The sequence below is a fragment of the Hyla sarda genome, chromosome 5 (assembly GCF_029499605.1).
Source record: "Hyla sarda isolate aHylSar1 chromosome 5, aHylSar1.hap1, whole genome shotgun sequence".
NCBI lineage: Eukaryota > Metazoa > Chordata > Amphibia > Anura > Hylidae > Hyla > Hyla sarda.
The window spans coordinates 171,489,677-171,504,262 of record NC_079193.1 but is presented as its reverse complement, the minus strand read 5'-3'; the positions used below and the strand labels follow the sequence as shown (position 1 = coordinate 171,504,262).

The 14,586-nt window shown below is 45.6% G+C and overlaps 1 protein-coding gene across 2 annotated transcripts in view; it reads left to right on the top strand.

Moving 5' to 3' along the window:
- Positions 1-14,586, top strand: part of COL15A1 (collagen type XV alpha 1 chain) — a 369,611-nt gene that overhangs the window by 237,595 nt on the left and 117,430 nt on the right. For both annotated transcript variants that reach the window (XM_056520745.1, XM_056520744.1), the window contains 4 exons: positions 9,055-9,117; positions 10,158-10,193; positions 11,044-11,187; positions 11,382-11,441. In XM_056520745.1, the coding sequence (XP_056376720.1) occupies positions 9,055-9,117; positions 10,158-10,193; positions 11,044-11,187; positions 11,382-11,441 (303 nt within the window). The remainder of the gene's footprint in view (positions 1-9,054; positions 9,118-10,157; positions 10,194-11,043; positions 11,188-11,381; positions 11,442-14,586) is intronic.

Genomic DNA, 14,586 nt, shown 5'->3' with positions numbered 1-14,586 from the left:
GTGTTGTACTCAAATAAATTTTTTAAACGTACTGTAGCGCATTTTTCTCCCATCATAAGTGCATACCACATATGTACATCTAAGTGTTGAACCCTTTTGTTCCTGATAGTATTAAGAGACTAGTTACTGTAAAAGGCCAGCCAAAAGTACACACCTGGTGCCGCTCTAGACAAATACTGTTTTAAGCGTAGTGAAGCATATTGTACTCCCCTCATATACGAACTAAGTTTATCAGGCAGAGACGTGCCAGGACGTGCACAGAAGAGTGGCAGAGGCCTAAATTCATCAGACGCAGGCAGAGGTCCCAGCAGACTAGGGGCAAGTGGCAGCGAGAGGCCTGATCTCCCGGTATCAGCTAGCGGTCGTGCCTCGACCAGCAACCTATCTGCCGTCATCGATTGGTTAACACGGTCATCCATTTCATCACAAGTGGCATCTGATTGATATCCCCAGTCAACAGTCAGTGGGTTCCTCAGACACAATCTTCAGTTGGCATGGCCCGGGAACAGTCCCTGTCCTCCCATTGCCTCTGTCCTATGCTGTTCCCTCCCCTGCAGAAGTATCTTATGCTGTGGATTCAGCTCCACTATTCAGTGAGCACGATCTACTAGAGGACAGTCAGCAGCTACTGCCCAGCCAAGAAGTGGAGGAGACTTCCGCCACTTCCTGCGCTAGGCGGGCAAGTAGTGATGAGGAGAGTGATGTGGAAGGTGATGTTGCCAGTGTTCAGGGTCCTGAAGCAGACACTGTTGAGGAACCTGAGGAGGACATCACTGATGTGCAGACACTTGTTGATGATGATGAAGCCGATCGCAATTGGGAGCCGGGTGCAGAAGGGGCTTCATCATCAGGAGAAGAGGGTTGCAGGTTGTCCGTGAGGCAGCAGCTGAGCCAGCAAGGTGGAAGCATGGTTGGCAGTCAGCATGGTGGCAGAAGTGGAAAGTCTGGAGCCAAACGTGCTTGCGGCAGCCTACCTTCATGGGAGATAGTGGAACAGGGGTTCCTGGAAACGGCGGCAGTAGCAGTCAATTAGTGCGGACTGTTGGTGGAAAAATCAGCTACTTGGCAGTGTGGTAGTCTTTCATCAAGCATCCGGAGGAGTTTAACATAGCCACGTGCAAGATCTGTCAGCAGAAGGTGAAGCGTGGCCAGGGTCCCAATGTTTGCACCACAGCCCTGCGTCAACATATGCTGCGCCACCATAAAGCGGCCTGGGAGAACCGTGGCTCCAATGTGGGGGTCCAGCCTGCTGCATCACCCAGGGGCACGCCGCTCCCTGTTTCAGCCAGCCAAGGCTCCACCACCTCAGCCGAAGGGAGCTGTGTGTCATACCCTCCTTCTGTCGCTCCAGATGCTCCTTCTCCTCCTACTTTAAGTCAGTCAATCTGCCATCAATCCATCGGCGAAGCCATGTCCAAGAGACAACAGTATGTGCCCACTCATCCAACGAGCAGAAGCTGAATGTGCTCCTATCCAAGTTGCTGGTGCTACAGTCCCTCCCCTTTCAAGTGGTAGACTCTGCACCTTTCAGAGAACTGATGGCTTGTGCCAAGCCGAGGTGGAGAGTCCCAAGCTGACATTTCTTTGCGAAGAAGGCAGTACCAGCCCTGAACATTTTTGTGGAAGAGAAGGTGGGTGTTACGCCGAGCGCTCCGGGTCCCCGCTCCTCCCCGGAGCGCTCGCTACACTCTCGTTACTGCAGCGCCCCGGTCAGATCCGCTGACCGGGTGCGCTGCGATACCGCCTCCAGCCGGGATGCGATTCGCGATGCGGGTGGCGCCCGTTCGCGATGCGCACCCCGGCTCCCGTACCTGACTCGCTCTCCGTCGGTCCTGTCCCGGCGCGCGCGGCCCCGCTCCCTAGGGCGTGCGCGCGCCGGGTCTCTGCGATTTAAAGGGCCACTGCGCCGCTGATTGGCGCAGTGGTTCTAATTAGTGTGTTCACCTGTGCACTCCCTATGTATACCTCACTTCCCCTGCACTCCCTCGCCGGATCTTGTTGCCCTTGTGCCTAGTGAAAGCGTTCCCTTGTGTGTTCCTAGCCTGTGTTTCTGACCTCTTGCCGTTGCCCCTGACTACGATCCTTGCTGCCTGCCCCGACCTTCTGCTACGTCCGACCTTGCTTCTGTCTACTCCCTTGTACCGCGCCTATCTTCAGCAGTCAGAGAGGTTGAGCCGTTGCTAGTGGATACGACCTGGTCACTACCGCCGCAGCAAGACCATCCCGCTTTGCGGCGGGCTCTGGTGAATACCAGTAGTGACTTAGAACCGGTCCACTAGCACGGTCCACGCCAATCCCTCTCTGGCACAGAGGATCCACCTCCTGCCAGCCGGCATCGTGACAGTAGATCCGGCCATGGATCCCGCTGAAGTACCTCTGCCAGTTGTCGCTGACCTCACCACGGTGGTCGCCCAGCAGTCACAACAGATAGCGCAACAAGGCCACCAGCTGTCTCAACTGACCGTGATGCTACAGCAGCTACTACCACAGCTTCAGCAATCATCTCCTCCGCCAGCTCCTGCACCTCCTCCGCAGCGAGTGGCCGCTTCAGGCCTACGACTATCCTTGCCGGATAAATTTGATGGGGACTCTAAGTTTTGCCGTGGCTTTCTTTCACAATGTTCCCTGCACTTGGAGATGAAGTCGGACCAGTTTCCTACTGAAAGGTCTAAGGTGGCTTTCGTAGTCAGCCTTCTGTCTGGAAAAGCTCTGTCATGGGCCACACCGCTCTGGGACCGCAATGACCCCGTCACTGCCTCTGTACACTCCTTCTTCTCGGAAATTCGTAGTGTCTTTGAGGAACCTGCCCGAGCCTCCTCTGCTGAGACTGCCCTGCTGAACCTGGTCCAGGGTAATTCTTCCGTTGGCGAGTACGCCATACAATTCCGTACTCTTGCTTCTGAACTATCCTGGAATAATGAGGCCCTCTGCGCGACCTTTAAAAAAGGCCTATCCAGCAACATTAAAGATGTTCTGGCCGCACGAGAAATTCCTGCTAATCTACATGAACTCATTCATCTTGCCACTCGCATTGACATGCGTTTTTCCGAAATGCGTCAGGAGCTCCGCCAGGATATGGACTTTGTTCGCACGAGGCGTTTTTTCTCCCCGGCTCCTCTCTCCTCTGGTCCTCTGCAATCCGTTCCTGTGCCTCCCGCCGTGGAGGCTATGCAAGTTGACCGGTCTCGCCTGACACCTCAAGAGAGGACACGACGCCGCATGGAGAATCTCTGCCTGTACTGTGCCGGTACCGAACACTTCCTGAAGGATTGTCCTATCCGTCCTCCCCGCCTGGAAAGACGCACGCAGACTCCGCACAAAAGTGAGACTGTCCTTGATGTCAACTCTGCTTCTCCACGTCTTACTGTGCCTGTGCGGATATCTGCATCTACCTTCTCCTTCCCTACTATGGCCTTCTTGGATTCCGGATCTGCAGGAAACTTTATTTTGGCCTCTCTCATCAACAGGTTCAACATCCCGGTAACCAGTCTCGCCAGGCCCCTCTACATCAATTGTGTTAACAATGAAAGATTGGACTGTACCATAGGTTACCGCACGGAGCCCCTTCTAATGTGCATCGGACCTCATCAAGAAAAAATTGAGTTCTTGGTCCTCCCCAATTGCACTTCCGAAATTCTCCTTGGACTACCGTGGCTCCAACGCCATTCCCCAACCCTGGATTGGTCCACGGGGGAGATCAAGAGCTGGGGTATCTCTTGTTTCAAGGACTGCCTTAAACCGGTTCCCAGTACTCCCTGCCGTGACCCTGTGGTTCCCCCTGTAACCGTTCTCCCTAAGGCCTATATGGACTTTGCTGATGTGTTTTGCAAAAAACAAGCTGAGACTCTACCTCCTCACAGGCCTTATGACTGTCCTATTGACCTCCTCCCGGGCACTACTCCACCCCGGGGCAGAATTTATCCTCTGTCCGCCCCAGAGACTCTTGCTATGTCTGAGTACATCCAGGAAAATTTAAAAAAGGGGTTTATCCGCAAATCCTCCTCTCCTGCCGGAGCTGGATTTTTCTTTGTGTCCAAAAAAGATGGCTCCCTACGTCCTTGCATTGACTACCGAGGTCTTAATAAAATCACGGTAAAAAACCGCTACCCTCTACCTCTTATCTCTGAACTCTTTGATCGCCTCCAAGGTGCCCACATCTTTACCAAACTGGACTTAAGAGGTGCTTATAATCTCATCCGCATCAGGGAGGGGGATGAATGGAAAACGGCATTTAACACTAGAGATGGACACTTTGAGTATCTGGTCATGCCCTTTGGCCTGTGCAACGCCCCTGCCGTCTTCCAAGACTTTGTTAATGAAATTTTTCGTGATCTCTTATATTCCTGTGTTGTTGTGTATCTGGACGATATTCTGATTTTTTCTGCCAACCTAGAAGAACACCACCAGCATGTCCGCATGGTTCTTCAGAGACTTCGTGACAATCAACTTTATGCCAAAATGGAGAAATGTTTGTTTGAATGTCAATCTCTTCCTTTCCTAGGATACTTGGTCTCTGGCCAGGGACTACAAATGGATCCAGACAAACTCTCTGCCGTCTTAGATTGGCCACGCCCCTCCGGACTCCGTGCTATCCAACGTTTTTTGGGGTTCGCCAATTATTACAGACAATTTATTCCACATTTTTCCACCATTGTGGCTCCTATCGTGGCTTTAACCAAGAAGAATGCCAATCCTAAGTCCTGGCCTCCTCAAGCGGAAGACGCCTTTAAACGGCTCAAGTCGGCCTTTTCTTCTGCTCCTGTGCTCTCCAGACCTGACCCATCTAAACCCTTCCTATTGGAGGTTGATGCCTCCTCAGTAGGAGCTGGAGCGGTTCTTCTACAAAAAAATTCTTCCGGGCATGCTGTTACCTGTGGTTTTTTTTCTAGGACCTTCTCTCCGGCGGAGAGGAACTACTCCATCGGGGATCGAGAGCTACTGGCCATTAAATTAGCACTTGAGGAATGGAGGCATCTGCTGGAGGGATCTAAATTTCCAGTTATTATTTACACCGATCACAAGAATCTCTCCTATCTCCAGTCTGCCCAACGGCTGAATCCTCGCCAGGCCAGGTGGTCTCTGTTCTTTGCCCGGTTTAATTTTGAAATTCACTTTCGCCCTGCCGATAAGAACATCAGGGCCGATGCTCTCTCTCGTTCCTCGGATGCCTCGGAAGTAGAGCTCTCTCCGCAACACATCATTCCTCCTGACTGCCTGATCTCCACTTCTCCAGCCTCCATCAGGCAAACTCCTCCAGGGAAGACCTTCGTCTCTCCACGCCAACGCCTCGGAATCCTCAAATGGGGTCACTCCTCCCATCTCGCAGGCCATGCGGGCATCAAGAAATCCGTGCAACTCATCTCTCGTCTCTATTGGTGGCCGACTCTGGAGACGGATGTTGTTGATTTTGTGCGGGCCTGCACTGTCTGTGCCCGGGACAAGACTCCTCGCCAGAAGCCTGCTGGTCTCCTTCACCCTCTTCCCCCCCTCCCTACTCCCTTGCCCTCTGGTTTGCCCGCTGTGGATGAAATAACTCGTGATCTTTCCACCATATGGAAAGAGACCCAAAATTCTCTCTTACAGGCTTCATCACGCATGAAGAAGTTTGCTGATAAGAAAAGAAGAGCTCCCCCCATTTTTTCTCCCGGAGACAAGGTATGGCTCTCCGCTAAAAAGAGGGGGAGACCCAAGGGGGGGGGGTACTGTTACGCCGAGCGCTCCGGGTCCCCGCTCCTCCCCGGAGCGCTCGCTACACTCTCGTTACTGCAGCGCCCCGGTCAGATCCGCTGACCGGGTGCGCTGCGATACCGCCTCCAGCCGGGATGCGATTCGCGATGCGGGTGGCGCCCGCTCGCGATGCGCACCCCGGCTCCCGTACCTGACTCGCTCTCCGTCGGTCCTGTCCCGGCGCGCGCGGCCCCGCTCCCTAGGGCGCGCGCGCGTCGGGTCTCTGCGATTTAAAGGGCCACTGCGCCGCTGATTGGCGCAGTGGTTCTAATTAGTGTGTTCATCTGTGCACTCCCTATGTATACCTCACTTCCCCTGCACTCCCTCGCCGGATCTTGTTGCCCTTGTGCCTAGTGAAAGCGTTCCCTTGTGTGTTCCTAGCCTGTGTTTCTGACCTCTTGCCGTTGCCCCTGACTACGATCCTTGCTGCCTGCCCCGACCTTCTGCTACGTCCGACCTTGCTTCTGTCTACTCCCTTGTACCGCGCCTATCTTCAGCAGTCAGAGAGGTTGAGCCGTTGCTAGTGGATACGACCTGGTCACTACCGCCGCAGCAAGACCATCCCGCTTTGCGGCGGGCTCTGGTGAATACCAGTAGTGACTTAGAACCGGTCCACTAGCACGGTCCACGCCAATCCCTCTCTGGCACAGAGGATCCACCTCCTGCCAGCCGGCATCGTGACAGTGGGCCAGTCCTTGAGCCTGTCGGTGTGTACCAAAGTGCACGGCAGGGCCCATGTCTGGAGCTGTAACTACGGTCAGGGACAATACATGTCCTTTACGGCCCACTGGGTGAATGTGGTTCCTGCACAGCCACAACAGCAACTTGGACAGGTCACGTCCCTTCCTCCTTCATGCTCTCAGGTCGTTGGTCCTGTGACAGTGTGCGACTCCGCCTCCTCATACTCCACTGTACGGACAAGTCTCAGTGCCCCTTCAGCATGCCATGTGTGCAGGGCACAGCGGTGTCACGCTGTTCTTCACATGGTTTGCCTTGGCAAACGTAGTCACACAGGGGAGGAACTGCTAAAAGGCATTCAGAAAGAAATCGGAGCATGGCTTAATCCATGAAAACTGAAAATGGGAACCATGGTGACTGACAACTGGAGGAACATCTTGCCTGCACTGCGACAAGGAAGGCTGAGCCATGCTCCCTGCATAGCACACATGTTCAATCTGATTGTCGATGTGATTTGCCGCGAATAAATTCGTACTGAACCAAATTTTTTCGGAAAAAATCGGCCGAATCGAATTTTTCAAAAATCCGCTCATCTCTACTTGTAAGCTTGAGATTGTTGATATGTTTCCATAATTTTGGTTCTCAAGTCCTCAGACAGTTCTCTTCTCCTCTTTCTGTGGTCCATGCTTAGTGTGGCACACACAGACACGCAATGCAAAGACTAAATGAACTTCTTTCCTGTTTAGCTGATCTCAGGGGTGCCAACATTAATGGCCATGACTGTATATCTAATTTATTTTTTGTAACCTCATTCTTAATTCTCATACTTCCTATTTATCCATTTATACTATTTCACATACTGATACAAAGAGCAATATGTTATGTTTGATATTTCTGTCTATTATAGAACAATTCTTGCATTGCACAACTAAATATTTGAATCAGTAATTTTTTTTATACGTAATTTTTTTTTTATATAATCTTATATATATATATATATTCTCCATTCTCATATTTTGCTTTTTTATTTTCTCTTTCCCATCTATTGACACTATTTGGTCTTATATATTCCCAGTAGAAATACATACCCCATCCAGATCCAGTCCAGGTTACACCTGTTACCTGGCAAACAAATTGATGCAGGGGTTATATAATGCCATTGATTTCACGGGCATTTCATTCATACTACGGGAGCCATCAGCTATTGAAAAAGGGGACCTGGCTCCCCGAAACACCTCTAGTTGGCCACCCTATCATAGCAAACACCCCAATACAGGCAAGCTTGAATCACTATTCACCCTTACTGCAACACTGTAAACTTTGCCACCAGCAGAGTGCGCGCTCCTTGGAACCTCTCTTACGTTGCTGAGTAACAACGTGAGATTCATCCCAGACATCGATCCTCCAGATTGAAAGAAGGAGTACCTTTCACTGGCACCTCGGGTAATAGGTACTTGGTACCAGTCCCCACCCAACTCATGTCTTATATTCAAACTAGCCCTGTGCCTCCAGGGTAGAGTGGGCTGCAAACAGGGAGGGGGCTACAGCACTGCGGAGCACACTTACCCCGCTATATACCAGTTGTTCTTAGCAAAAGACTTATGGCTTGGCGCCGCCCGAGCCATCAACATCAGAGACACACGGTCACGACATCTCTAGTAAACTTTTCTACTTGATATCCATCTATTAACTTATAGCGCAATCACACTATAGCGTGGGATAAAAAGAGTGTACTTGCAGCGCTGCATATTGACTTTAACGCAATCACACTACAGCGAAATACGAAAGTGTGTATTTACAGCGCGACTCATCAAAGAGACATTGCTAATACTATAAGTTAATGCTTACCTTTTGGGGAACATGAGCTAGTTGTTTGCTATTTAATCAAGTTCATGATTTTTTTTTATTTATGCCATTTTTATTGCTTTTATTTAAATTGTCTGTTATGTCCAATGCAAGGGCCCTGCAGAGGACACCGTAGCATAATTATTAACCAATAAATAATTTTAGACATCTGACTTATTCTACCATATATCCTTTCCTTTATTCCTTCGCTATTTTCAACCTAGTAGGACTGTAAAGTATTGTTGTTTTAGGTATAATTATTTGACACATAGGGTAGTGTGTAACACAGTATTCTCGGTTGGGATATTTTCTTGATCCATGATGAGCTCCCAAAACCCTTTTTTTGGGGATTTATCTTAGGCTGTTAGGCCCTGGATAACACCAGACGTGTCCTCCCTTCTCCAATATTGTGAACATTTTCACACCCCTGCAGCTTTCCTAACCCTTGACGCTGAAAAGGCCTTCGACAGAGTGAACTGGCAGTATGCATTTTCATGGTTTGGGCCAACGGCGCCTTGTCTGAATGGTTCACTCTGTCGATAATTGGTCGATAAGGCGTACTATGGGCTGTATTGTGCTCATGTCAAGTACTCAGTTATTTGACATATATAATGGCACGATAGAAGTACAGGAATAGTACATTTTAGGTACTATAACTACATTAACCCACCTGGTTAGATTTCTGGGATCTCAGATATTTCTGTAGCCCATCACTTTAGTTAGTGTCATTCTGTAAATACAGTTTTGACTATCATCAATAGTATTTATTGTGATTTGCAATTACCTTATGTTACTATTTAATAGGGCTTACCTGGATCACCTGGAAAAGATGGTGTAATCGGTCTTCCAGGCCAGAAAGGAGTTAAAGTAAGTGTGATAATCATTATCTAAGCCTTCATGGCATTTTACAGTGTTAAAAGTTACATGATGATAAATTTGACAAATTGCATTTTTACTTGCTGGTGGATTTTTTGATTCTGTCCATCCACTTTGTTAGCTTTGATAGGATAGATTAGGTTAGCTCCATTGAGTTGGGCTAGATGCAAGTCTTTTGAATAAGTAGACAATAGATGTACCCATTTTATTCATAACATAATAGCAAAAGCAAATTCAGAATGACATTTAAAGCTGGAAGGATTTATTTCTGCAAAGTACATTTATCTGAACAAAATGCAAACCTTTCAGATACGTATGGCTATTCAATAAAAGACTGAAAAGAGGACCTAGTCTAAAATGTAAATAACAAAAAACAATAATATAAAATGTCATAAACCGCATAAACCAGTCATAAAGTTGCACAATATCAAGAAACTAGCAAAGAACATTGTCTGGGATCACACCTACAGGGAAGTATTACACCGCATAATAATTAAGATTAAAAACCTTTTAAAATGTAGGAATTTAGGAAATAGCCATTGATTTCAAAGTGACATAAATGTACAGTAAATGTATTTAATATGAAGAGTCTTCCTTAAAGGGGTTTTCTGAGACTTTAAAATGAATGGCCTATTCTTTTAATAAATAATCAATATCTTATTAGCGGATCAATGACTACATCACCCCTGCTGATCAGCTGATTGCTTACCAGGCATAGTGCCATTCATATAATAGCAGCTGTGTCTGGTGTCGCATCTCATCCTATTCACTGCAATGGGACTAGCTGCAATACCAGTTACAGCCACTTCCTAACAGAGCTTTATCTATTGGGCAATGAAGAGGCCACAGTGCTTACACAAGTGCAGCACCCCCTTCTATTAGCTGATCATCAGAGTTCCAGGAGTATGACCTCACTATCTGATAAATATGGACTATCCTATTAAAGTCCCGGATAACTCCTTTAAAAGGAATAATCTCTATAAGGCATTTCTATTTGATTACCTAAAATATTACATTCATTTTTTTCACAGGGTGATCAGGGGAAGCCAGGACCAGCTGGACCCAAGGTAAGACAACATGAATGCCTAAACAAACGAAGACATTACAATAGTCCATCAGAGATATTCCTTTTCCTGAAATCATGAGTTAGATATAATTTAGAAATCAAGTAAACAATGCCTGCTTCCCCTACACTTTTCTTTTTTTCCCTTTGCACAGCAGCACTCAAGCACCTGTTATACAGGGAAATGTAGCGTGGCGCCATTCAGATGGAACAGGCTGGGTGCTTTTTGCCTGCACAGCCAGTTGGCTCAGAATGCTGCTATGCAGGAAAACTTAAAATTTCAGCTCTCTGGCTACTTTATTCTTAGGATCAGCGGGGTCTCAGAAGTCAGATTCCCAACAATAATAAGTAATGGTGTTTACTAGTAATATGCTATCACTTGGGAATGACCCTTTAAAGGGGTTATCCAGAAATAGAAAAACACAGCTGATTTCTTTCAAAAACTGCTCCACGTCTGTCTCCAGGTTGGGTGTGGTTTTACAACTTGGCTCCATTCACTTCAATGGGACTGAGCTGCAGAACCGCACCCAACCTGGAGACAGATGGGGAGCGGTTTTTAAATAAAAGTAGCTCTGTTTTTCTATTCCTGGATAACCCATTTAAGGAAAAATGTATTAAAAAGAACTGATCAATAACTTTTATTTTTAAGCAGAGTAATTTAGTAGTGAATGTTCATGTTCATTGCAGTATATTATTTTAGGGAAAATGCATATTTATTCCATTTCTGTCTCCAGACTCACTGTAAATGTTCAAAACATGCCCAATAACCTAAAATACTAGGGCTGAGGGAAGCTGTGACAGTATCTTTTCAGTATCTGTTGCAGCAAATGTTTACAATATGTATCTCTCCTCAGGGTGAATTTGGGCCAAAAGGTTCCCCTGGAGCAGATGGGATTCAAGGAAAAGTAGGAAATCCTGGCGATAGAGGTCCTCAAGGACCTTCTGGGCCTCCAGGGCCACCAGGACCTCCAGGACCTGCATATGGATTTGGATTTGAGGTGACATCTGTCAATTCATGTTTTAAATGAATATGCATAGAATACTAACGACAAGAGAGTAATATGGTTTGCTCAAACAGGATTCATTCTGAAAAACAAAGCAGTAGCACTTCACTTGTGTCACTTGTGATGATGTGTGTGAAATTACTTCTATTACTACAATAACATTTCACAAACATTGATTTTATTTTTAGGATATGGAAGGATCTGGAGATTTAAATGCTGCTGGAACTTCAAGCAAACAAGGACTTAAAGTAAGTGTATGCAGCATAACATGGGGACAGACACGCTGAAAATAAAACCAGGATGGTGGAACAGGAAATTCTGCATTTTAGGTGCAGGATCTGTAGATTTAGAAAATCTACACCAAAAACAGCCAGAGCGCATCCATAAGAGTCACCGCTGCTCCTCCCACCTGCTGATAATTGATCTTTTCTCCCTCTGTCAGTCATCAGTAGTGTTGAGCGGCATAGGCCATATTCGAATTCGCGAATATTCGCGAATATATGGACAAATATTCGGCACATTCGCGAATATTCGCATAATCGTAATACTCTCGTTGTATTTTCGCATATGCGAATGTTCGCGTATGCGAAAATTAACATATGCGAAAATTTGCATATACAACACATTAACATAAGCGAAAATTCGCATATGCGAAAATTTGCATATGCAAAAATTAGCATATGCTAATTTTCGCATATGCAAAAATGCGCACACCAGTCTCACACAGTAGTATTAGAGCCTTCTTACACCACACAAGCTGGAAGCAGAGAGGGATGATCACTGTGATGTGTACTGTGAAAAAAAACAAAAAAAACGAATATTCGTAATTACGAATATATAGCGCTATATTCGCGAATATTCGCGAATTCGCGAATATGAGATATTCGCGAATAAAATTCGAATTGCGAATATTCGCGAGCAACACTAGTCATCAGCTCGTGTAAAAGGGCACAAAGTTCTCTGAACCTTTAGTAGATAAGGGACAGACCACTGGAAACAGTGTCATTGCCAATTTATGCTGCCCTCAATTAATGCAGCATAACATGCGGACTCACAGGTTCTCTTTAAACATTCCCTTGCCAGGAGTTTTCTTTATTATGTATAAAAAAAAGGTATTCACACTTTTATTGTCATTATGTAGATCTTATATGTGGACATAAATAAAAAGAAAACAAAGGTTTTCCCATCACAACAATGTATGACATATTGAGTAGATACCCCAATTGATCTGCTGGCCAGCCAGGGAGTAAAGTGCGCTGCTGAGCACTTTAGCGGCTTATAACTGGCCTTTTCAGTGAATCTCGGGAGTGAGACCACATGCGATCTGAGCAACAGGTCAAAAGTTGTTTTAAAGGGCACTAGCAAAATCTTGGTGGTTGAGCAAAATCTGGGTTAAAGAGTACCTTTCATCAAATCATATTTTCTTAACAAACTCAGATTATATTCCCTAACTCCTCCTAACACCCCTCCTGCCCTTAAAGAATTTTCCAAGCTTGTACCATACCTTTCCCCTTGCTCACATTGTGTGAGCACCCGGCAGGAGAAAGTGGGCGTTCCCCAGCAGATGCGACGTCACTGAAGCCTGTGAGAGCCGTGCCTCGCCATGCCCTGCACGCACTTCCTGAGTTTGGTCTCCTGCCAGGCCGAGAAGAAACCAAGCTAACAGTACGACTTGAGCAGGGAACAGAACAGAGCCACCTACTGGCCGTTTTTGCAATCACATTAAAAACATATAAAGGTTGGGAATTTTAACAGCAAGTAAAAAGCAAAGTGTCTTATGATTACATAAGGTACAGTTTATTAAAAGTTTAGTTTAGTGACAGGTACTCTTTACAGGTATGTAATATCGAAGACTGATACCAAATTACAGGAAACACTTGCTTAAAGTGTAGCTATTACTATAAAAAATGCATTTGTGGGAAACACATCAGAGCACATTAGATGAGTACTCAGCTTTATCACCTTATACTTTCTCTTACTTAATAATTTCATTATCTGGTTCTTTTGGTCCGGATTTATCTCAACTGTTGGTGGTCAATGTAATGGGATATGACTACAAGGAGGTGGTCATTTTTTTCTATGTACACTTGTGTACTGTTTTATTATATTTTAGCGCATATTTTGGTTGCCACCAATTTTTTTTTTCCACTGCACTGCGTGTCTTAAATTTACATATATACATCCCCTGGGCAGCTGGACCCCCATTACCCTAACCATTAAATCACAGGAGTACATAACTTAGCTGTACCCTTTTACCTATATTGCCGATGGCATATGCAATGTTTTTAGTGGAATTCATTAAAGGTTATGTGTTAGTTGTTTCTTCATTGATGCTACTGTTGTGTTGGACTAAAACACTTCAATCTCTTGCAGAGAATTATTTATTTATTTCCCCCAAAGTTTTTAAAAATTCTTTAAAAATAGGAGAAATTAAATCTGTAGTTTTAGAATTCAAATGAGAAACCTTTTTGCTGCAACAAAATATTGCCTGACCATATATAACCAAAAGCAGAGACACAACTCTATTTCCATATCAATGTAATACTGCTCATTTGTCAAGATAGAAAGAGGAAGAGAGTACAGCAGGAAAAACAATTATCCAGGCTTATTCATTGCACTCCTGTGTGGGTGGCTAATGCTTGTCATAAATGTACTGATACGTACATTAGCTTAGGCCAGAATGAATAGGATGTGGATTCAATCAGCACATATTGCTAAAGTGTCTAAAAAGGGTCTGACAATGTCATACACATTTATTGATCACGATCTGAAGAATTCAACATCCAGGAAAGGTTTGCTGGAATAATGTCCCTGTTGATGCTCTTGACTTAAATAAAGTTTAAGGAGTAAGGAAAACTTGTCACATGCTCAGTAACTTCGCCAAGTGGATGAACACGGTGCATGCTGTATAGTATAATAACTTTAGTAGCTTTGTTAGTTAATAAGATCCATAATATTTCTCAGGAGAATTCTTAAAATATTTCTGTACCCTGTCCTACACTGAGCTGTTGATCATTGTTAAAACTAACAGTAATACAACAGCTAATTCAAATGTCCATTTTATTAGGAATTGTTAAAAAATCTAACTCATCCTGACAACAACAAACCATGATCTGCAGAGGTTTTTTTTTTTGGGGGGGGGGGGGGGTTGTCCATTTTGGCATAGATGGGACTTTTTGATTGGTTTTTATTCCTTTTTTTGTAGGATGAGTTGTAACAAAAAAATAGTTTGGATATTTCCACATGTGGTGCTGCAAAATATGTTTTTCTTCTGTTTACATTTGACTGCTTATTCAATTCAGTGCATTGCTATTGCAATGAATTGAATAGATTTATCTGTGATCTGCTAGTACAGTCTGGCTATGGGCAGATCTGTCATGGCAGCCATAATGG